This window comes from Heterobasidion irregulare (assembly GCF_000320585.1).
Source record: "Heterobasidion irregulare TC 32-1 unplaced genomic scaffold scaffold_02, whole genome shotgun sequence".
Classification (NCBI taxonomy): Eukaryota; Fungi; Basidiomycota; class Agaricomycetes; order Russulales; family Bondarzewiaceae; genus Heterobasidion; species Heterobasidion irregulare.
The window spans coordinates 2,342,589-2,363,262 of NW_009258198.1; the positions used below are offsets into that span (position 1 = coordinate 2,342,589).

Sequence of the window (20,674 nt, forward strand, 5' to 3'; positions counted from 1 at the left end):
GCATACACACGAGAGACATGCATCGGCGTGTGCGCGTATCGTGCGCATGTGTATATGTGGGTGTATGCATGTATGTATGTATATATATATAGCGAATTGAATGGGACAGACCGAGACGGACCTCGATCGAGGGCCCCCGTCGGAGGATCGAGTGGCCGATCAGAAATTGATTAGCACCGCCCGCCAGTCGCCCGCCCCGGGGACCACCACCACCACCACCAGCATATTACCGTATCATACTACTGCCAGAAAAAAACGCAACACCTTGAAAGAGCGCAGCGCACAGAGATTCCCCATCGGCCCGCCGTCTCGGTGCGTCGGGCGGGGGCCCGCGATCGCTTTACTTTACTTCCCGATTCCCGATGGACACAGAACACACCCCCTCGCACGGTCGCGGGACCCTCTTCCCGCCGCCCCTCCATCCTTTTTTCAGCGTGCACGCGCGCGCCACTCCTTGGCGCGGGCCCGGCGCGTGCTATGACGAGTGCGAGTGCGAGTGCGAGTGCGAGTGCGCGTGCGCCGACGGGCTAGCGGGCGCCGGCGCGCCCGCGCCCGCGGCCATGCGCGACAGGTCCTCGGTGATGACCTCCTTGATGTTGCGGATGGGCTCGCCGCGGATGACCTTCTTCACCTCCTCCATGTCCAGCGTCTCGTGCTCGATCAGCGCGTTCGCGAGCTGAAAACGCCGGCACCACCAGCGCGCGGAGCCAAGCGACCGCGGGCGTCCAGTCAGCCCACGGCGAAGGGCGATTGGACAGATAAGTACGCACCCGGTGCAGCTCCTGCTGCTTGGACTTGAGCAGCTCGAACACGCGGGCCTGGCCGGCGCGCAGGAGGCTAACGACGTGCGATCCAAAAAGGAGGGGCGACCGACAAGGGTAAAGGCGTCGGGCGCGGATCGGAGCGGCGCACCAAGGAAGACAGCGGGCAAGGAAGGAAGGAGGGTCAGCAGGCGCGCTCATGATCCCGGAGGGCGCAGACAGATGTATGAAAACGGGCATATTAAAGACGGCCCAGAGCAACGCCCACGCGAGCCCACGCGCCCGCGCGCGGACGCGGACGTGGGCAGTACGTGGGCGCGCGCCGAGGCGACGGCCGCGGGCAGCCATACGCGGCTCGCGCCTTCGTGGAAAGAAGCCTCGCGCGTGGAGCTGGAGCTGCCCGCTTGGGGCGACCCCAGCCTCGGGCGCATTTGGCAGCGCACAGAGCTCCCGCGCGCGTGGGGGCGCCGATAAGGGGAGGGGAGACGTAAACGCGGAATGTGCGTCGGTCGGAAGAAGAAACGGAGGGAGCTTTCGTGGAGGGGTGGATAAAATAAATAAATAAAGAATGCGCACCCTCGAACTTCGCTCTCGATGTCTTCGCGCTTCGACGGGCTGATGATCTCGTCGCGCTCGTTCAGATAGACCGGCCCGATCTTGTCAGAGTATCCAAAGTTCTGCACACCGTGGTCAGCAGTGCGGCGCGGCGAAACCCGACGGGAGCAGAACAGGGCGCGGTAGGAGGGTGGAGCAAAAAAAAAAGGACATGCATGCGCACCTTGACCATCCTGGTGGCGACGGCGGTCGCATGCTTCAGGTCGGATGACGCGCCGCTGGTCACGTTCTCGCGCCCAAAGACTACACCCTCACGGTCAGCGCGCGTCCGAAAGCGGAACGGAAGAGCTCCGACGCACTCAGCTCTTCTGCGGCGCGTCCGCCCAGGGACACGTCGATGTCGGCCAGAAATTCCTTGAAGGTCACGCTCAAGCGGTCGTTCTCGGGGAGTTGCGAAGTCTGGCAGACATCACGGAGCGAGGTGAGCCATCGACGAGATGCTTGGGAAGCGCGCCAGGACGTACCACGCCGAGAGCGTGACCGCGGGGTACGCAGGTCACCTTGTGCAGCGGCATGGAGCCGGGAGTGTAGAGGGCGGCGAGAGCGTGGCCGCCTTCGTGGTACGCGGTGAGCTTTTTTACGTGTTCGTCGATGTACTGGCTCTTGCGCTCTGCGCCCATGACGATGCGGTCCTGGAGAGATGAGGGGTCGGTCGGGCGCCGTGCGCAGCAGGAAACAAAGTTCAGGAAAAAACCGAACCTTTGCCCACTCGAGATGTTTCGCGTTGACCTCCTTCGAGCCTTCTTTGGAGGCCTGGATGGCCGCTTGGCTAAACGGGGGCGCGTGAGCAGGGCACGGCGCACGAGGGCAGCAGAACGAGGCACGCACTTGACCATGTTCTGGAGATCTGCGCCGGAGAAGCCAGGGGTGCCGCGGGCGAGGATCATAGGGTCGACGTCTGCGGGGGGGGGAACAGTGAGCGAGGGGGGTCGGTCGACGCGAGCGGGAGACGGGGGACGGACCGTTGCCGATGACGACGTCTGTCATATGGTGCTTGAGGATCTGCGACCGGCCCCGGATGTCGGGGAGCGGGACGGCGATGTGCCTGTCAAAGCGGCCTGGCCGGACGAGAGCCCTGGCGGGGAGTCAGTCGGGGACAAACACGGACACACAGCGGGACACGGACTCGTCCAGGCTCTCCGGGAAGTTCGTGGCGGCGATCACGATCACGTTCTCGTCCTGGAGGAAGCCGTCCATCTCGACCAGGAGCTGGTTCAGCGTCTGCTTCATGTACTGCTGGTCCCGCGCGTTCCGCTTCCCGCCAATCGCGTCCAGCTCGTCGATGAAGATGATGGCCGGCTGCTTCTTGCGCGCCGCCGCGAACAGCTCCCGCACCCGCTTCGCACCCACCCCAACAAACATCTCGTCGAATTCAGACCTGGTTCGTTCGATTAGCACCCGCCCCTGGAGAAAACCACGTCGTCCTGCACGCACCCAGAGGCAAACAGGAACGGCACGCCCGCTTCACCCGCGACCGCCCTGGCCAGCATCGTCTTACCCGTACCGGGCGAGCCCGTGAGCAAGATGCCCTTGGGCAGCTTTCCGCCGAGCGCGGCGAACATCGTCGGGTCCTTCAGGAACTGCACGACGTCCTGCAGCTCGTCCTTGGCCTCGTCCACGCCGTGCACGTCGCTGAACTTGACCGGCTTGTGCGACTGCTGCGCCTCAAACTCAGATTGCCGCGGTGCCTGCTTGACCAGGCCCGAGTTCTCGAGGAGGACCGCGAGGATGGTGAGCGTGACTGGGAGGTCCGACGTCCGACGTCCGTCAGAGTCGCGCGTGTGAAAAGGAAGCAGACAAAGGAGCTCACAAAAGGCACCGACGCAGACATAGACGACGAAACGCGCAAACTTGGGCAGCCAGGCTCCCTTGGCTGCGAGGACGAAAAAAGATCTCGGTTCACGGACGACGGGGAGTCAGCAGAGCACGTACGTTCGCTGACCAGGACGTGGATCGGATTGGTGCTGCCGCCTGCGCCTCCACCCATCGCGGTAGCGAGCTTCGCCATATCGGCGGTCAGAGGCTGGCCCGGAGCGCCGCTGGACACAGGGGGCGAGACCGTCTGACCGGCGAGGATAGCTTTGGCGATTTCGTCGCTACGAGAGGTCACAGGAGGCGGAGGAGCATCGGTTGCCGAAAGGGACGAAGACGTGAGTGGCGCCGACGACGATACCGATTCGGAGGTCTGTGATGCGAGCGGCGGAGACGCGTGCGCGGCGAGGAGCGATTCGCGTCTGCGGACGGCGGGGACGACGGAGGCTTCGTGGTTGGTGTGCATCAGGGACTGGACGTAGAATTCAAATGCCTTGTCCGATTTGAGGAGCGGCGAGGTCGGTTCCTGCGCAAAAAAAAGCCAGTGAGCACGCGCGGCGGGGGATCGCTGCGATGGCGAGGGAGAAGAGATGTGCCACGTACGAACTCGCACATCCTCTCCCAGCGGGCGGAGATGAGCTCCCACCCGGCCGAGACGCGGGTGTCTGCGAGAGCTTGGAAGAGGACGAGCTGCTTTGTGACGTCTGCGGGGTTGGCGTCTGCGTCTGCCTCGATGCGGGCGACGTGGGCCACGGCGTGGGCGGACGGGGTGGGTTTATTGGGGCCGATGCCGAAGACGGAGCCGAGCGAGAGGTGGCGACGGGTGCATAGTGCGATGATCGGGGAGGGTGGGCGGAGGGGGGCGGGGTGGAGGAGGGAGGGAGGAATGGGGTGCGTGCGATGGGAGAAGGAGCGGGCGAGCAAGGGCAGGATGGAGGACGAGGGATGGGAGGGGGGCCGCGTTGAGCTGCGCAGGACGCGCAGGATCTGGGGGGCTAGCATGAGCTGTGTGGATTGGAGAGCAGGAAAGAGCACATACGAGAGAGGACATCGGCCACGACGTTGACGGTCGCGGAAGCCAGCGAGCTTATGTCACCCACGTGAGCCGCGTCCTCCACCGCCACAGGCCCCGCCCCCTCCCCAGCTGCCCATGGCCGACGCACACGCACACACAGCCGCCCTCTCCCTCCTCGCAGAGCACACCGCCGCAGCCAGCGCAGCCCTCGCGCACGGCCCCGCCCCCGATGTCGCCGTCCCCGCACAGCCCCTCCCCGCCCTCCGCGCCGACCTCCTCGCCCTCCTCGCCCTCATCTACTCCGACATCACAAAGACCTCCCTCGCCCTCAACCCCGACGCCCCCGCCCCCTCCGCCGCCCTGACGCCCCTCGCCGCCCTCGCGTCCCACACCGCCACTCTCACCGCCAACGCCGCCGCCTTCCGCCCCCACACCCACGGCGCGTCCCTCGCCGCCGAGGTCCGCCGCCTCGCCCGCGCCGTCCTCGACGCCGTCCACGAGCTCACCAAGGCCCACCTCGCCCTCGCGCGCGCGACTACATCGCGCGCGAAGAGCAGCGCCGCTGGCCAGGAGTACCTCGTCCGCACCGCCGCCGTGCACGATCTCATCGACCGCGCCCGCTCCACCGGCCCCCACGGGCTCTCAAAGGACAACATCCACGCCGTCCGCAAGCTCTGGGTCGCCCAGGGCGATCCCATCACGGACGCCATCGCCGAGCTGAAGGACGTCGTCGATAGCGCGGACGATGACGACGGCGACGACGACGGCGACGACGACGACGCTGCAGATCTCGCCGGCAGCTCCGATCTGGACGACGGCTGGGACGACGGCGTGCTCGAGCTCGGCTCCGGCAAGATCCTCCCCGAGCAGCGCATGCTCGCAGAGTCGGTACGCGCGCGCGCATGCGGTCCACTATCAACCCTCCCAAAGTCGATCTGACCCCTGCGTCTCCCGCGCGCCGCGCCCCCACAGCTCATCCCCGTGCTCCAGCGCACCGCGACGCTCCACAAGCAAGTCGGCGCCCTCCTCCTCATCTCGCCGCCCCTCCCGATCCTCCCGGCCCCCCCGCCGCCCCCCGCCCTCGACGCGCTCCTCGCCGCCGCAGCAGCCCTCTGCGTCGCCTCCGACGAGCTCGCGTCCCACATCTACTCCGCGCCCGACGACCCGAGCGACTTTCGCGCCGCGCGTGCGGGGTTCGCGCGCGCGCTCGAGGCGGTCGGACGTGTCGTCGACGGGTTCTGGCCCGACGAGAAGGACGGGGGGAGCGCGGGCGGGGCGGACGGGGCGGACGGGGCGCAGGAGCGCGCGGGCGCGCCGAAGGGGAGCAGGCGGTGGTTCCGGGCCCGGTTCGCGAAGCTGTGCGAGGATGTGACGTCGATAGACTGGCCGCAGAAAAAATCGACCGACGCGTCCTGATCTCTCGCGTTCGCCCGCGCACGGCCAGTGCCAGTCGCGCGCTCTCCCGTCCGCTCGTCGAACTCTGTTCTGTTCTTCGTTGACGTCTGATCGCCGCGCGGCCGCGACGGTGTTCTCGAGACAGAACCGAGGCACGCACGCGTGCGTACGGTACAACAAAAGCCTCGTATCGCACTGGTATCGCCCCTCCGCAAGTCCGACGCAGACAAGGCGGTCGTCAGAACCTGACGATCCGTCCAGAATGCCAAGCGCGAATCGAAGCGTCCAAAAAACAATGAGTGCGCGTAACGGCACGAACAACAACAACAACAACAACAACAACAAAAGTCTATGAATCCAGATCCAAATCCAATGAGACAGACATCGACTCGACCGGGTACTACGACAACAACGAACAAATCAGTCCAGCGATCATACTACTACTAGCTACTGCTACTACCACGTACACGCGCGCTCGGGGTCGTGAGAAGGCGTGATTCAAATACAACAGTGGTCCAGGTCCATCGACGTGTCCAACGAATGCGGCAAAAAAAAATCCGCACGTCGTAGATGCGCTCGTAAATAGAATGTCATGCTTAAACGAAGGGGCCTCCGGGAGGCGCATTAAGATACCGCGAATCCAAAAAGCTAGGAATGTCTTCCGGGTGCGTAGCGAGGCCGTGAAAGATCGTGCGCGAATTCGAGTGCGTCCGTAGAAGGGAGAAGAATCCAGCGGGGCGCACCCGCGATCCACAAATTTTCGTTGTTCGCGGAAAGTCACGACGTGCGGCTCTCAGGGCGAGACCCCGACCTGCTGCGCCGCGTTCGAGAGCGTCGCCTGTTCTTGGTTCAGACCGACTCTGCAGTTCCAAAGAGGGCGCATGAGCGCGCGTGAAAACAGATCAGACATCACATCAGCGCCGCCCTCCCAAACCCTGAAAGAAGGACGCGACGCACCCTTGCACGCTGTACCCGTCGTTCGGCGACTGCCCCAACGTGCCCGTCGAGTCGTTCGTGTCCTGCACCGGCAAGACGCCCAAGGGGATGAGCGTTCCCTGCTGCTGCGTCAGGTTGTTTGCCGTCCACTGGTACTGCACCAGGCCCTGCACGCCCGCGTCGATGCCGGCCTGGAGCCACTGCTGGTACGTCTGGTCGCGCTGCTGGTCCGTGGCGCCGACACCGAGCGTGCCCGTGCTCGTGTTGCCCGTGTTCGCGGCAGTGGGGAAGGACGGGAGCGTGCTGTTGAACGGCACGAAGAACGGGATGTTCTCCTGCGTGACGACACCGAAGCCCGTGAGCGCCAGGGGCTTGCCGACGCTGCGCAAGTCATCCCATCAGTATCTGATCGCGACGAAGAGAGAAGAGATGGACACGAGGAGGAAGAGGGGGCGGAAAGATACGTGACGCTCGCTCGTCAAGTAAGGAAAGGACGGCCTTGACGGGAACGAAAGAGGTAGATAAGATGAAACATGGACCCACGCTTGAGCAGAAGCCGCATTACTGTTGATCCAGTTGATGCCCTCTTGCAGGGTGGCATTGAAGTCGAAGCCTGTGTTCTGCGTGTTGTCGGAACCCGTCCCTAGCGTATTGTAGTTGTTCTGATCAGGGAACAGCTGGAACGAGCCGAATCCGATGTCTGGAATATTGAGGATGTCCTGACTGTCGACGCCCTGCGAGCCATCGAACGCCGACCCCACCCCGCTGTCCTGCCTCTTTGAGACGCCTATGAGTTTGGATAGGCTGCGATCAGGGGCGCTGAGAGACCCGTAAGGAGGAGAGTACATACCGGACGCCGTCCAGCGCCCCCGGATCTTGACGCCCCCTGCTACCGGTGAGGCGAGGCGAATTTTGCGACGCTTGTCGGCGATATCACGCATGAGACGTGCCTTGGTCATGACCCTACTGACAGAACGGCGCCGTGCACCTGAGGCACCCGGGGCAGGAGAGGGTCTAGCCGCAGGCGCAGGCGGGGTGAGAGGGAACAGCTTTGGGCAGAACGGGCACTGGAAGCCGTGATTCCTGCACGAGGAGGATCATGAGAACCTGACGTACAGCAGAGGGCGCAATGGTACTTACCCAGACGAGACCAGGTGGTTAGGATCGATCGAGCGCACGAAGCTCGAGACATTAGCGTGCCAGTTCGTGATGGTCAACGTGTTACAAGAGTCGCTCGCGGCGAGGGAAGAGCTGCATCGTGGGTCGTTGGCAAGCTCCCATGCAAAGATTGCGGGACTGTCAATGAATCGGGTGATCACTTGTTTCGTATAATTCTTGAAGATGTCCATGATTGTGAAATTCGTGTAAAATTCATCGTGCTGCTTGTTCAAACCAAACTCGCGAACATAAGCGTCCATTCCACCTGTCGATCCACCAAGTTGTAAGCATCCATTCGCAACGTAATCTGTGTGACTCGCTACACCAACCGTATGTGTTCGACAGGAAGTTCCGCGGGAGACTAGAGTTCCCTTGGTCGTCGCGACGAACAATCGTCACCTCCGAGGAGTTGTCAATCGGGTTCCAATTATTTGTCAACGAGAACAACACGTAAATCCCGTGCGATTGAGCGAGCTCGACGAACTTGTCCAACCGCTGCAGGCCATTGGTGCCATTGTTGATCGATGTCGTTCCGTTGACGATCAGCTGGAGCCAAGTGCCATTGACAGGGATGGCTGTGACATCTGATGAAAAGCGATCGTTCTGAGCGTTTGCTGCCATGTTCAGGGACCGTGTTGCAAACGCACCATTGAATGCCCAAGTTCTGACCACCCTGATACCAACAGCAGACATATTGGCCAAAGTACTGTTGATATCATCCACAGAGTTGAGATATGGCAACCAGTACGCGTTTGTTCCAATGAACTTGAACTCGCTGTAAGATTCAAGAAATGAGTTTTTTTCGTGCCTTTTATGACAAAAAAAAACCGTAGATAAGGATAGGCCACGCACCTTCCGTTGACCTGGAATTGACCATTTTCGGCCTTGACGAACAGCTCGCTGTCTGTTTTCCAGCGTTTTGCGACGGTTCGTGAAGGGGTCGTTGCGGCATACGCGGAGAGCGCGTTCAAGGCCACGGTCAACCAAGTGGAACAGCGCATGGCGATATGACCTCTGAGAAAGGAAGGGAAGGGGGTCCAAACACAAGAACTTCATCTCATGCGTGCTCGTGCTATTTATTCTGGACCGTCCATGGCTCGGTAAGAGCAGGTGCCTGGGGCGATGCTTCGTTTGCCGCCCAGGAAAAGGTTTCATGATCCCGTGCGTGGGCCCTCGACTGGTTCATGGCCATGAGGCGCTTCTGCTCTGAAAACGTCATGGAACAGCACCAAACGGTAGCTCGAGCCGCGGTAGAGCCTCTGTGCTCTAATCCTGGAATGAGCCGATCGGAAAACACGCGACGCCCGAAACCGCTGCACAATTGATGGCTGATGGAATCATTCGTACACGCGAGTCGAGATATCGACTATCACGCAGAGCGCAGCACCGTTTGCGCAGACAAGGCTGCTGCACAACATGCAATGGGAGTGAGACTGAGACAGGCTTCTAAAACTTGCGCGTGAGAGATCTCGATGTGGAGGAACGTGTGACAGCGTGGAACTCCGCTTGAGATCCCGCAGTTTTCCGATGGCGCTCGATCAGTAATTTCAATTTCGCGCGGATGCAATATCCCGCAATATTGCAGCAATCCGTGGTCTCGTCAGCTACCAGCAGCCACCGCGATTTCCAGTCCATCCCAACCCTATGCTTTCTAAGTGCAGACCAACACCGCGACTCCCATCTCGCTCACCAAATCTTCCAATTTTACGCTCCAACATACTCCGTCGATATGAGTCTAATTCAGGAAAATCGCCCACTCCATGGCGAGCAGACCACACCCCAGAACCGTCTGTGTTTATAGACGAGAACTACGCGAAACACACCATGTTCACCCTCAACTTCTTCCTTCGTCTATTTAAGTTTTCCATGATCGGACTCATTGGCACGGGTACCGTCGTCTGGACAGCTTTTGAGGGTGCTCATATGTGGGTGGAGAAGGTTGCACTGGCGCCGGAAAGCGATGAAGAGGCTAAGAAGTGGGAGTGGGATGTGGAACAAGAGAAGTGGACGGGGGGCGGAACTGGAGGTACCGATCCTGCATTGGGATTCAAGGGCCGACATGCCGTTCGCAGCAGTTGGATAGCGCAGAACTGGGGCGTCGGTTCGTCAAGCAGCATCATGGGGTCTACTGCGCTCAGCGGAAAGGGTAGTTTCGGCTCGGGAAGAATGAACATCGTGGAGGCGAGCCTTGAGTACGCTCAGAACTTCCTGAACATTGCGCTGGAGATCGCTTTGGGTAAGGAGCCCTCCAAGGTACTACGGCCACAGACAATGGCGGATCTGCTTGTTCGGCACGCGAGCATCATGGAGCGCATGGGGACACAAGACGCCTTGTTTGAGGCCCGATCCGAATTTCAGCGCGTATGGGCACGCGTGTCCGGTCAAGGACCTGAGGCGTCTCGCGTCGCGCTGAAATTAGGAGACCTAAACTACAGGCTAGGCGATGCAGAAGACGCGCTCGCATGGTGGGCGCGATCCATTCAGATGATTGATTCAGATGATTCCAAGTCTGTTCCCCCAATTCCGATTATCCCTGCATCAATGCCTCCCTCCCCATTGGCTCAACGAACGCTTGCCTCTGCGCTAGTCTCGTTATCGGCCTATTATGCGACATCTGGCCAGTTACGAGAGGCGCAAGGCACACAGGAGTCTGCGCTCAATCTACTGCGGTCCATTCGGGTCACTAATACCGCGTCATCGCTGACACCACCTCAGGCGCTGCACGCATTGTACATCCTTCACCGTTCAGCCTTGATTTCTGTCCATCTGGCGGAGGTCCTCTACGCTCTCCGGTCGCCCATAGACATGTCTGTGCAATGGTTGAAACGGGCAGCGCAATCATCGGAGCGAGTAGCTCTGACGTTGACTGGGTTGCCGTCGACACATCCGGACGCTCCTCAGTCTAAAGTCCCACATCCTCCTTCCTCGGAAGCGCCGCTTCGTTCTATATACTCGAAATCACCTTCGATGTCAAAGCCGGCGAAAAGCCTACTTCGGGATGCTCGAAGGTCAGCTGCGGAAGCCTGGAACTTAGTCGGTGTCCTGAACGAAGCCCAGGGCGGTCCGAGGTCAATGGAGACAGCGCTCGAATGTTACGAGCGCGCGCTGGGCTGGGCAGGCGTGGGTGCGGACAAGGCTGGTGGGATCGGGAAGGCCGGGGAAGGCATCCAGGAGGCTGAGTGGAAGGTCCTATGGGGGAACTATGTCCGAGTGCGGGAAGCTGTCCGTACAAAAACTGAAAAGTCATGATCTCGGCTTGACCACAGTCGACCAGTCGTCCCCTTTCTATTTTGGAGCACATTTTCGGTGCAAAAGCGGGAAGTGAATACCTTGCTAGTACACCGGCATGTGAGCGAGACGAGACGATGTTCAGCAACACGTATAACCTCTACAGCGCAGTGAAGTTTTCGGACAACAAGATGCTGACCGGTGAGAGCGCCATGGATCTCCATGGATCTCGAGAAGCTCGACGAATGGATATGCCGAAGCATGCCGAAGAGTCACACGTCACACAATTTATAGATTCTTTCCACAACGGGTCTTTCTCTCTTCGAATATTTGAATGCTTGTGCTCCGGCGGACCACATGGGCACCCATCCAGCGACGTGTTCCCAATCGGATCCTGCAATATACAAGCCTCTCTCTCCCCCTTTCCCGGAAACCCTTCGCATCCTCTGCTTCCATGGCTAATATTGCTGCTGAACGTTTTCTGGCCGATCGGACTGCCCCCTTTGGCAGCCTTAACGTCGCAAAGGCATTCCGACAGCTCAGGTGCGCCATGCTACACCGCGTTTCCTCCATCAATTCCGATTTTCGAGGACTTTGAATTCATTCGACAATGTGGTCAGCTCCAAGGAAAAGAAATACGCTCATTACATCGGGCAAGCTTCCTGGGCGGGCGCTCGTATCATACAGGGTCAATGGACGCCTCAGGCTGACAAGCTCTACGATCTCTTGATCCTCACCTTCAGCACGGACGGTACGTTGGGGGATCTGAAGGCTCTGCAGCTGAAAGCTGGTCTCACGGATGAGGAATGGGAGGATCTTTTGCAATATACCAGCCAAGTAAATACACGTTTTGGATCCATCTCATTTCTCCCGACCCCCGTGTGAGGGTGCTCAGCTGTGTCTTCCCTAGGTATTGAGCAACTTGGTGAACTATAAATCCTTTGGATTCACAAAGATCGTGCCGCGTCTGTCCCAAGAGAAGTTCGCTGCTGTGATCGAGAAATCGGCAAACGCAGCCAATGCCATCCCACTCTGGGACGAGGTAAGCGTGTAATGTCGCAGCCAGCCGAACTTTGTCATTTAACACCGCGATCTAGTTGAAAGAGCACATCTACGCACTGGAACCCGAGTCAGCGCTCTCTATTGGCAAACCTCTGCTCGGTCACGTCTCAAACTATTACCTCGGAGAGCCCATCACAGATGAGGAAGTTGCTGCCGTGCAGGCGACGGCTGAGAAAATTGGCGTGGACGTTCTCAATACTCGGTAGGTCCCATGCCTTATGTCCCGGGATTCTATGAGCGAATGATCCCTTCTTCAGTGTCAAGAAAAACAGTAGCAGCGACTTCACTCTACTCGTCGCGTCTGCGGATGCAACATCTAGCTCGACACATGATATCCAGATATTGGACAGTGCTGCAAAACTTACCGTCGAGTATGGCGACTTCTCAGGGCCCTTGACTAAGGCCGTCGCAGCACTGACCGAGGTGAATGCGGATCCGACATGGGTTCTTCCTGCATTCATATAGCTAATTCAGGTCACAGGCCAAGAAATTTACCTCGAATGATACGCAAACTGCCATGCTGGACGGTTACATCAAATCGTATGTCTCTAATTAAACAAATCTCCCGACGGTGTTGATAATACGTGTCCTCCAGCTTCCAAACTGGATCGATCGATGCTCACAAAGAAGGGTCTAAGCAATGGGTTAAGGATGTCGGGCCCGTCGTTGAATCATACATTGGCTTCATCGAGACTTACGTCGATCCTTACGGCGGCCGCGCCGAGTGGGAAGGTAAGTTATACAGCTACCCCGCCGAGTTTCCAATGAAATCAAATTTGGGCTACAGGATTCACTGCCATCGTCAACAAGGAGCTCAGCGCAAAGTACGAGACCCTTGTCAACAACGCTCCTGAATTGATCAAGGAGCTTCCTTGGGGAAAAGACTTCGAAGTTGACGTCTTCAAGAGGCCAGACTTCACCGCTTTGGAAGTCGTATCGTTTGCCACTGGTGGTGTGTACATTCGCATCCATTCTGAATTGTAGACATTTAATGCAACGAGGTCATTAGGTATTCCCGCTGGTATTAATGTATGTAGCATTTCTCCACAGAACACTCATACCTATTGCTCATTCTATGATGCGCTCTATTCAGATTCCCGTATGTACCTTTCAGATTGTCGATCACATATCGGATGTTCATTGGCAGCACAGAACTACTATGACATCAGGGAGTCCACTGGCTTCAAGAATGTGTCTCTTGCCGTAAGTCGCGTTTTTGTCTTCCAATCTCTCATGCTCGTGCTAAGTGAATTCGTTCACCAGAACATCCTCGCCGCAAAACCACCAAGTAAAGCTCTGGTTGATTACGTATTTCGTCACGTATAACTTACCTTTTTGTGAAGGCCAAGAAGTGTCCTTCATTCATCCTGATGACCTTGACCTGTACAACGCCTGGGATTCGCGGGCCTTTGAAGTGCAGGTTGCCAATCACGAACTACTCGGCCACGGCTCCGGCAAACTGTTCAAGGAGGATGCAGACGGGAAGAAAAACTTTGACTCCAAGGTTTGCTCAGACTTTGTGGATGAAGAATGATACTGATCAAGATCCCATTCAGGTCATCAACCCACTCACTGGAAAACCTATGTAAGTGTTCCCGTCCTGTCATTTTGGGACCCCAGCTTCACACGATACTTTACACGATTACATAGCACGTCTTGGTACAAGCCCGGGCAGACACCGGATGCAGTGCTCGGGGAAGTGTCGTCATCTATGGAAGAATGCCGGGCGGAAACTGTGGCGCTTTATCGTACGTCTCACTTCTTACTTCTTTATGTTGTCGTCCTAACGTCAGTCCGCCTCTGTTAGTCGTCAGCAATCCTAACATCCTTGAAATTTTCGGTGTAAGTGTTTTGCTATTTTTGCCGTGCCTCTACTGACGCCTCGCTATCATCAAGTATACCAGTCAGAAGGACGTCGAAGACATTCAGTATATCACCTTCCTATTGATGGCGCGCGCCGGTCTTCGCGCGCTGGAGTTCTATGATCCCAAGGCGAAGAAACACGGCCAGGCACATATGCAGGCACGGTAAGTCGCCTCCGTGTATTCCTAGGCTATGGATATTCAGGGGAGCTCATCGTTTCAAATTTAGCCTTGGAATTACACAGCACCTGATCAATGGCGGGATCGCTCGTCTTGAACAAGTCAAGGATGCCAATGGCAAGCTCGAGAACCTCTACGTCCGAGTTCGTAATATTTCCCTTTTGTTCACTGATCCTCCTGCTGAACTGAATTGCAGGTGGACCGCGAGAAGGTCCTTTCGCACGGCAAGGAAGTCGCAGGAAAACTCCTCATTGACCTCCAGGTGCGCAAGAGCACAGCCGATGGCGCCGGGGCACGTAAGTTCTACGCAGAACTAACGACGCCGTTCCCCGGTTGGGATGGCGAGATCCGTGACATAGTCTTGCTAAAGAAACAGGTGCGTGGTCAACGCCCAGGATAAATTGAAGGGTAAGCGCGCTCATATGTTTGTCGATGAAAGCCCCGAATGGTATTCGTCCAGCCAAACACATTTGTCGAGAACGGCGAGGTCGTGTTGAAGGAGTACCCCTTGACGCCTGCCGGCGCCATCGAAAGTTTCATCGAGAGAAAGCTTTAATTCGGCGGCGAGAAAATAAAAGTGGCTGGTATAAGTCCGGTAGGCGCATAAGGGACAAAGAAATTACATCCAACATGCAGCAAAGTTAGGGCGTGGCTATTCTATGTAAAGTGATGTATGCTCTGGGCAGCCATGACCATGTAACAAACCTGACCTTTGGGGTAAATCTAGCACATTAAAGTACTTCCCGTACCAAGGCCACTAAAACTGTAACGCTGGAGACAGATGCGTAAGACCACAAATTCAGCGATAGAAAGCCAGAATACGTACTCATCTAGTTTCTAAAAGGAAAATACTCGAAATCAGCATGGGTTGAAAATGGCTCGACACGGTTCTTACCCCCCCTCGGAAATAGAAGCCTTCTCTAGCAGCAGCCTCTGGACAAAACATCAGCATTCCCAGTCGATGGATGTTGACCAGCCCGAACGTACTTTCAAATGGACTGACGCGTGTGCGATTTACCATACATGCTCGAGCAAACTCTGCTGTTCGATCTGCCATCGTTTGCACTTGCATGTCTTCGGGTCCACCGGCCCGGGAGACTAGGCTGCATATGGCGGTAATCTCGTTGTTAAAAACGTTATCAGAAAGCCCGTCGGTCTATGAGTCGATGAGTGAGTCGATGAAGATGCGGTAAATTATCAGAGGGTAGAAGAACGTACATATGCTACGATAATGTCTCCATCTCTGAGCTTTGTTTCGTATATGTCGGCGTCTGACGGATAGTCCATCGCGTCTGAGTCCGCACGTATGGGAAGTTTGGCAAGTTGTCTGATGATTGAGCTTGAAGGCCGAGTTGCTAGAAGGCGAGAAAGCATCGTCCACATACCTCGGGCAGTTAAAAAAGTGAGTCTGAGATTTTTGTCGGTAAAAGACTGTAGACGATCGAATGATCATGAAACCGCTATCTCCCAGACTAATGAATGGTTGTAAATAGCTAAAATGAGTGATGATAACTTGAAGTCAACTTACTTAGCAGCCCGAAGGATTCCCGATGACGCATTGAGATTGACTATGCACGCAGTGCTAGAGCCTGTCAAAATACACAAACCACTTGAATACGATGGCCATGGTGTATGTCATGGAAGTAGATACCTGCCAGCACTGCCCGCTCTCGCAGGACACCTTCAAGCGCTAGCTGCATGCAATTCCCAGGTAGTAACTCCCAGCCCTCCACTTCTTCGCGCTCTTCATATTCTTGTGTTGGGTCGATCTCCGGCTCACCTGGCCACGCACTTGAAGAGTATCGATGTGCATGATACATTAAAGCTTGGGAAAAGAGTGAAGGGTCCACGCCGCTTTCAGCCCACCCGCCGACGCCATCTGCCACTCCCAAGGATACGCCCTTGAAAATACACCATAGATGGTGAGAACAGTGGATGGATGTATGACGACGAAACCTCACCTACCGATTGATTTCGCATCTAGAGCACATCTTTTCGTTAGCTCAAAGCTCTCAAATAGCGGGAAAGTGTGACGGACTGCTCACATCCTGGACATAAAAGAAATCTTCGCCGGCATCCTTGCTAGAGCTGGAGCTTGCCCTAGATAGTGTTTCGTTCCTCCATAGACCTATTGGGCTGTCACCAGGAAAAGGCTTGACCTTCTTTCGCGAGCGAGGCTCTGGTGGTTTGGCTATCCAGCTAGCACCGACGTGAAACCTGTATGGGCGTGGCATGCTTGACGCAAAACGCGTCCAAGCTGGCATTGGTGCTTTGAGCCTTGAGGCTATTAGAAAATTTTGGATGAGGATCATGTTTGTAGTATGTTATGAAGAACTGACGGGCATAGTTGGTGGATAGCGAAGAGAAGAGCGAGCTGTTGAATTTTGGGACCATTTATTGCACGACAAGACGGTCTGCACCAAAGATCTCGTCATAACTGTGATCGCGTAAACACTCGGACGCTTCCGGGCCTTCCAAGTTCCAACATCACCTACGGACCGCGACGAATGTTCTCTTAATTCTCTGGCCATTATCCTGGATGTTATATCTTCTCAAACCGTTGAGGACATGGCCTCTGGTGCATGACCGCGTTGATAGCGAAGATGCTGTATAAGATAAGTAGCCTGTCAATGTTACAGTGACTACATGCGTACAGTCACGGTACACATCCCCAGTCTGTTTGGGTATAAAATCATCGAAAGATCTTCTGCTCGGATTTGCTAGTTCAGTATAACCCTTTCGCCTGCGAAAGCGGGTTTCTTACTTCTTACTTCGGGCCCGGTGCACCATCTCGTCCCACGTCCATCACATAGTCATGGTATGTATGACGGAGTCTCTAACGGTTTGCGCGATCACTTTTCGGTTTCAGGAGCATATGTGTGCCTTCCCGGTACATTTTAAGACCTTGTAGCTCATAGGAGGGTCATCCTTAATCGGGCTCGTCTCGATTCCGCACAACCTCGGGTGTCAGATGCCTGACTTTCTCATCGAATCTCTTCCTATGCATGTCTTAGTATGCATTTCTAGTTGAGTCCATGGGATCTTCGGGACTCCTTTCTTACCACGTTGATCATCTTTTATCACTTTAATGTTAGCGCGTGACAGCCAGTCGTGCCTTACATTAAGTGTTTTCTTTTCTAGTCGATCTGGTCCTAAATTCTAGATGTCTCTGGGCAGCTAGGAACCCAATGAATGAGGATAGAAACTTGATAGAATCAACACAGGTGTCGTGTAGTTCCAGCTTATCTGTCGTCAAGCCCGTTCGTGTCAGTTCGAGTCGAACTTCAGCGCCTGGGTGCCTTGTCTCGATGTTGAGATCTTTGGGATCCGGCACTTCTATAACCTTGGAGTTTGGCGCACACCTTGTCTTTCTGCTTCTCCGAACTGCCCTTCTATGATATAGTTTGACAGTTCTATCCTTCTCGCTGTCGATGCTATCTCGATCACGCTTGCATCGACAGCTTTACGGCAACGACTTGAATCGTTAGTAGCCTCTCATGGGATTACTGTGATACTTAGGAGCATGCAGTTCACGGCGCCGCATACTGCGAGTATTAGGAGGCTCTACCCAACAGCGGAAGCTCGCACCATGCTGTGGGTCATAACTGTTATGGGGATGTGTCATAGCGCAGGCTTGTAGTCCGAGTCCGCAGGGTCAAGCAAGCTTGGTGACAACATTGCGGTCAGATGTCTGACTGCCAAGGTTCAGGTCCCAATGAGGCGAGGGATGAAAGCAGTTGTCTGATAATTCTAGGACATATGATCAAATAAAGCCAGTCATGGGATCCCTCCATTGCGCAAATGGCTGCCGCATATCCATTTATGTGCGCGAAGGTCCGCAGACTTGAACCTCCGCAGCGAATCTGAACCATCGCACGTAAGGATACATTTGACAATCGAGTCCAAAAGCACAGCGTTTGCGGGGATATCCAGGGAATGCACGATGGAACAGGATGAAGGAGGCATGATCAGAGATGTATCTCGGGTCACGGCCGCCATCCCCACACTATCTTGGGCACGGGATGCGGGGCAGCGGAAGGTAACAGGCACAGTCCTCTCGTTCTGCCCAGAGAAGTCCGCGTGCCAATTTCGTTGACCTATTGACAAGATCTGCTTGCATCAGGATAAGTAAAGCACCACGGCTGATATATAAATGAATCAAATCGAGCGCCGATTCCTCCTGGAGCTTCTTATTCTTGAGCAGCGCGCCGAACCCCCACCCTGTTCCCCGCATTCGCCCCATCTTTTCACTAGTTGCTCCACAGACTGATCAACGATTTTCAATATGGACCCAACGCACCACCCTTTACACCTGGCAGATATTCAAACGCGTCCACGATTATTGGCGGCATGGGAGCGGAGGCGCCACCGGGAAGCGCACTGGTTCATCGAGTGCGTTGCGGAAGCGGTGAGTGTGAAGAGGGGGGGAGTATCAGATAGGATTAGCTCACTTACTAATCGTCCGCCGGCGACAGATGGGAGTATTCTTCTACTGTTTCGCGGGCGTCGGCGCCTCAGCAGCATACACCTTGGGCAATCTTCTAGGCCTCCCACTCGGATGTATGTTCATTTAGATATGTTTCCCCATCGCCATCGCTGATCGTTTTTCTCTTTAATTGTGCAGCGGTGTTTTCGGTCGGTTTCGCCTATGCTATGGGTATCGGTCTGGCGCTTGTGGTGTGCAGCGCGACATCCGGAGGGCACTTCAACCCCGCAGTGACTATCCTATGCATGTTGTTCAAAGGGTTTCCTGTCGGGAAAGGTATGAGGTCAGCGTATTGCTAGGAAGGTTGGCACATACTCGAATGATCTGATGCTCGACTGCAGATATATCGTTGCTCAGATCTTAGGCGGTTACATTGCCTGTCTCATCGTATATCTTTCATGGAAGCATCTGATCACGGTGAACGTAGATGACACTCGCCGCTCCAGCTATGAAGCTAATGGCATCTTCAGGAGGTGGAAGCGCTGTTGGTCGTAAAAGGCACGCTCGACGAGATCAACTTCACACCTTCCGGACCAGCAGGCATCTTCGCCTTGTATGTCCCTGCAGGATCGCCGCTAGGACTGGTCTTATTCAATGAGTTCGTGACTGTACGTCATGACGTCTAGTTTCTGTCTTTGAATGATCACTGAAGGATCCCCATAGGATTTCGTCATTGGCATGGCCATATGTGCCTGCACTGACCCAACGAACTTCCTCATACCTCCGATGCTCTCACCATGGATTATTGGAATGACCTAGTATGTTGGCCTTGATGATTTACCCTTGTGATGAAATTGAGCTATCTTCTAGCGGCATCGCGATATGGGGCTATTCTACCCAAGGCTGTACGTGTGATCTGGCTATGACTAGTAGCAATTACTCACGTTGGTTACCAGTGGCTGCTAACGCTGCGCGAGATGTCGGTGGACGGTTGGCTGCAATGACAATATGGGGTACCAAAGCAGCAGGAGGCAATTATGCTGCCCTGGCCGCGTTGACCAACATACCGGCGACCCTTTTCGCGTACATTGTGTACGAGGTTTTCTTCGTCGACTCAAGTCGAGGTTCGCACCCCAGATTCTTCTGCGCATCAGAGATACTAAACCTATGATGTGTGAAGTGATCGCGCCAGCACAGCAAGCCTTCATGACAGGCCATAAAGCGCACATGGAGCACTTAGAGAACGGTCAACACCGCGGTGCATCTCCGTCGTCTGATCTCGAAGAAAAAGCGCACGAGAGTCGCAGCGAGTGATATCATGCGAAATAATGAGTTTTTATGCTTTAGGGATACACGCGATTTAGGGTCTACATACTTTTCTTGGAATTATTCCTGCTCTGTGCCACCAATCACAGGGCGATCTATTAACAGGAATTTGGTGTTCTATGCGACGTCGATGAGTCTTGTTGTGACTATAATGAAGTCATCGAAGATGTGATTGTGTGAATGTACAAGGGCTAGATGTCGCATGATAGTCTGATAGTAGGAAGACAAGATCTTGGTGGGGGAAAGACTTATGGAGATTTCGATGTGAACTTTAAGTAATGGAGGCTTCGAAAGTATCACATGAGAGCGTCTTATGAGGTATAGCCGATGCATGCCCAAAGTAGGCGTGCTGCCATTTTCACGGACTTCTCAGACGATGAATGACCAGAACAGAGAAGTCAAGTCTACATTTTCTTGGTAGTGATACCCCAAGCCTTCCAATCAAATCCTCCCTTTCTCTCAATAAGCGAATCACTTGCTGGACCCGCCTTCTGTGATAATGTGGAGCCGACAGACTCTGGCATTAATTCGAAACTTTGAAGTCTCTTCTCATTTTTTTCTGGTACTTTGGATTGTGTGGCTCCTTTGCGCACGGCCAAGCTGGATGGTTTCCGAAGAGGAAGAGAAATATGTCTGTTTGATGCTCTTCTAGCCTTCGAATATTCGGCACCAACCTCACGTACGAGCCGAGAGTTCTGAGAGCCCTTGTCGCTATTCTTTGGAGATGGCGGGAGAGATGGGACGGGCAGGGTAGATATCAGTTTGAGGGGTTTCAACTGGTCGGGTGGGGGCAGTTTCAGGACATTCTTAGGAGGAGCTTCATTGGCATCTGTATGGTCTGAGTTCGAAATGCTGGTGGAAGCTTTGCTCCCAGGTCCACCAAATCGCTGCTGTAAAA

General features: G+C 55.6%; 7 protein-coding genes across 7 annotated transcripts; 4 read left to right on the forward strand and 3 right to left on the reverse strand.

Annotated features, from left to right (window-relative positions):
• Window positions 1-19: 19 nt before the first annotated feature.
• HETIRDRAFT_32194 (uncharacterized protein) lies at window positions 20-3,118 on the reverse strand. The gene is made up of 11 exons (XM_009543443.1): window positions 2,811-3,118; window positions 2,503-2,754; window positions 2,339-2,451; window positions 2,205-2,274; window positions 2,076-2,145; window positions 1,841-2,008; window positions 1,676-1,775; window positions 1,540-1,619; window positions 1,338-1,438; window positions 771-837; window positions 20-676 (listed from the first exon to the last, which is right to left on the reverse strand). The coding sequence occupies exons 1-11, from the start codon at window positions 2,936-2,938 to the stop codon at window positions 476-478; spliced, it is 1,350 nt and encodes a 449-aa protein (XP_009541738.1). The 5' UTR covers window positions 2,939-3,118; the 3' UTR covers window positions 20-475.
• Window positions 3,119-4,338: 1,220 nt separating this feature from the next.
• Window positions 4,339-5,619, forward strand: HETIRDRAFT_100506 (uncharacterized protein; the record flags this gene model as incomplete). Its single annotated transcript, XM_009544436.1, has 2 exons — window positions 4,339-5,091; window positions 5,176-5,619. 2 exons carry the CDS (start codon window positions 4,339-4,341, stop codon window positions 5,617-5,619), a joined length of 1,197 nt encoding a protein of 398 aa, XP_009542731.1.
• A 258-nt stretch (window positions 5,620-5,877) lies between these two features.
• HETIRDRAFT_60397 (glycoside hydrolase family 5 protein) lies at window positions 5,878-8,729 on the reverse strand. Its single transcript, XM_009543548.1, has 8 exons — window positions 8,545-8,729; window positions 8,340-8,467; window positions 8,022-8,276; window positions 7,675-7,957; window positions 7,385-7,617; window positions 7,078-7,321; window positions 6,556-6,915; window positions 5,878-6,458 (listed from the first exon to the last, which is right to left on the reverse strand). Exons 1-8 carry the CDS (start codon window positions 8,691-8,693, stop codon window positions 6,392-6,394), a joined length of 1,719 nt encoding a protein of 572 aa, XP_009541843.1. The 5' UTR covers window positions 8,694-8,729; the 3' UTR covers window positions 5,878-6,391.
• A 736-nt stretch (window positions 8,730-9,465) lies between these two features.
• Window positions 9,466-10,914, forward strand: HETIRDRAFT_237955 (uncharacterized protein; the record flags this gene model as incomplete). Its single annotated transcript, XM_009544437.1, has 1 exon — window positions 9,466-10,914. A coding segment is annotated over one exon (1,449 nt), but the record flags the coding sequence as incomplete, so codon positions are not given.
• Window positions 10,915-11,374: 460 nt separating this feature from the next.
• HETIRDRAFT_60392 (putative dipeptidyl peptidase III) lies at window positions 11,375-16,409 on the forward strand (the record flags this gene model as incomplete). Its single annotated transcript, XM_009543547.1, has 30 exons — window positions 11,375-11,463; window positions 11,541-11,757; window positions 11,831-11,962; window positions 12,027-12,184; window positions 12,240-12,405; window positions 12,464-12,522; window positions 12,578-12,714; window positions 12,770-12,934; window positions 12,992-13,011; window positions 13,076-13,081; window positions 13,135-13,185; window positions 13,246-13,270; window positions 13,326-13,486; window positions 13,539-13,567; window positions 13,633-13,730; window positions 13,790-13,824; window positions 13,879-14,009; window positions 14,074-14,167; window positions 14,221-14,400; window positions 14,464-14,795; window positions 14,851-14,861; window positions 14,920-14,957; window positions 15,012-15,180; window positions 15,243-15,351; window positions 15,410-15,496; window positions 15,553-15,615; window positions 15,678-15,926; window positions 15,991-16,004; window positions 16,070-16,308; window positions 16,364-16,409. 20 exons carry the CDS (start codon window positions 11,375-11,377, stop codon window positions 14,578-14,580), a joined length of 2,070 nt encoding a protein of 689 aa, XP_009541842.1. The 3' UTR covers window positions 14,581-14,795; window positions 14,851-14,861; window positions 14,920-14,957; window positions 15,012-15,180; window positions 15,243-15,351; window positions 15,410-15,496; window positions 15,553-15,615; window positions 15,678-15,926; window positions 15,991-16,004; window positions 16,070-16,308; window positions 16,364-16,409.
• HETIRDRAFT_380107 (uncharacterized protein) lies at window positions 14,592-16,409 on the reverse strand. The gene is made up of 11 exons (XM_009544438.1): window positions 16,364-16,409; window positions 16,070-16,308; window positions 15,990-16,004; window positions 15,676-15,925; window positions 15,553-15,613; window positions 15,410-15,496; window positions 15,243-15,351; window positions 15,012-15,180; window positions 14,920-14,957; window positions 14,851-14,861; window positions 14,592-14,795 (listed from the first exon to the last, which is right to left on the reverse strand). Exons 2-11 carry the CDS (start codon window positions 16,286-16,288, stop codon window positions 14,756-14,758), a joined length of 999 nt encoding a protein of 332 aa, XP_009542733.1. The 5' UTR covers window positions 16,289-16,308; window positions 16,364-16,409; the 3' UTR covers window positions 14,592-14,755.
• A 1,830-nt stretch (window positions 16,410-18,239) lies between these two features.
• Window positions 18,240-19,895, forward strand: HETIRDRAFT_60386 (aquaporin). The gene is made up of 9 exons (XM_009543546.1): window positions 18,240-18,432; window positions 18,500-18,584; window positions 18,649-18,793; window positions 18,852-18,927; window positions 18,981-19,118; window positions 19,174-19,268; window positions 19,321-19,355; window positions 19,407-19,574; window positions 19,631-19,895. The coding sequence occupies exons 1-9, from the start codon at window positions 18,310-18,312 to the stop codon at window positions 19,762-19,764; spliced, it is 999 nt and encodes a 332-aa protein (XP_009541841.1). The 5' UTR covers window positions 18,240-18,309; the 3' UTR covers window positions 19,765-19,895.
• Window positions 19,896-20,674: the final 779 nt, after the last annotated feature.

Excerpts from the sequence above, each read along its gene's own strand:
- HETIRDRAFT_32194 (XM_009543443.1), bottom strand. The coding sequence starts at position 2,938 with ATGTTCGCCGCGCTCGGCGGAAAGCTGCCCAAGGGCATCTTGCTCACG. Across the intron at positions 2,275-2,338 it reads AGACGTCGTCATCGGCAACG|ACGTCGACCCTATGATCCTC; the intron begins GTCCGTCCCCCG and ends CCCCCCCCGCAG. Across the intron at positions 2,009-2,075 it reads AACATCTCGAGTGGGCAAAG|GACCGCATCGTCATGGGCGC; the intron begins GTTCGGTTTTTT and ends TCATCTCTCCAG.
- HETIRDRAFT_60397 (XM_009543548.1), bottom strand. The coding sequence starts at position 8,693 with ATGCGCTGTTCCACTTGGTTGACCGTGGCCTTGAACGCGCTCTCCGCG. Across the intron at positions 8,468-8,544 it reads CAATTCCAGGTCAACGGAAG|CGAGTTCAAGTTCATTGGAA; the intron begins GTGCGTGGCCTA and ends TGAATCTTACAG. Across the intron at positions 7,958-8,021 it reads CTTCCTGTCGAACACATACG|GTGGAATGGACGCTTATGTT; the intron begins GTTGGTGTAGCG and ends GTGGATCGACAG.
- HETIRDRAFT_380107 (XM_009544438.1), bottom strand. The coding sequence starts at position 16,288 with ATGCCAGCTTGGACGCGTTTTGCGTCAAGCATGCCACGCCCATACAGG. Across the intron at positions 15,614-15,675 it reads AGAGCGGGCAGTGCTGGCAG|GCTCTAGCACTGCGTGCATA; the intron begins GTATCTACTTCC and ends GTATTTTGACAG. Across the intron at positions 15,352-15,409 it reads CACTTTTTTAACTGCCCGAG|ACAACTTGCCAAACTTCCCA; the intron begins GTATGTGGACGA and ends CTCAATCATCAG.
- HETIRDRAFT_60386 (XM_009543546.1), top strand. The coding sequence starts at position 18,310 with ATGGACCCAACGCACCACCCTTTACACCTGGCAGATATTCAAACGCGT. Across the intron at positions 18,585-18,648 it reads TCTAGGCCTCCCACTCGGAT|CGGTGTTTTCGGTCGGTTTC; the intron begins GTATGTTCATTT and ends TTAATTGTGCAG. Across the intron at positions 18,794-18,851 it reads CCTGTCGGGAAAGGTATGAG|ATATATCGTTGCTCAGATCT; the intron begins GTCAGCGTATTG and ends GCTCGACTGCAG.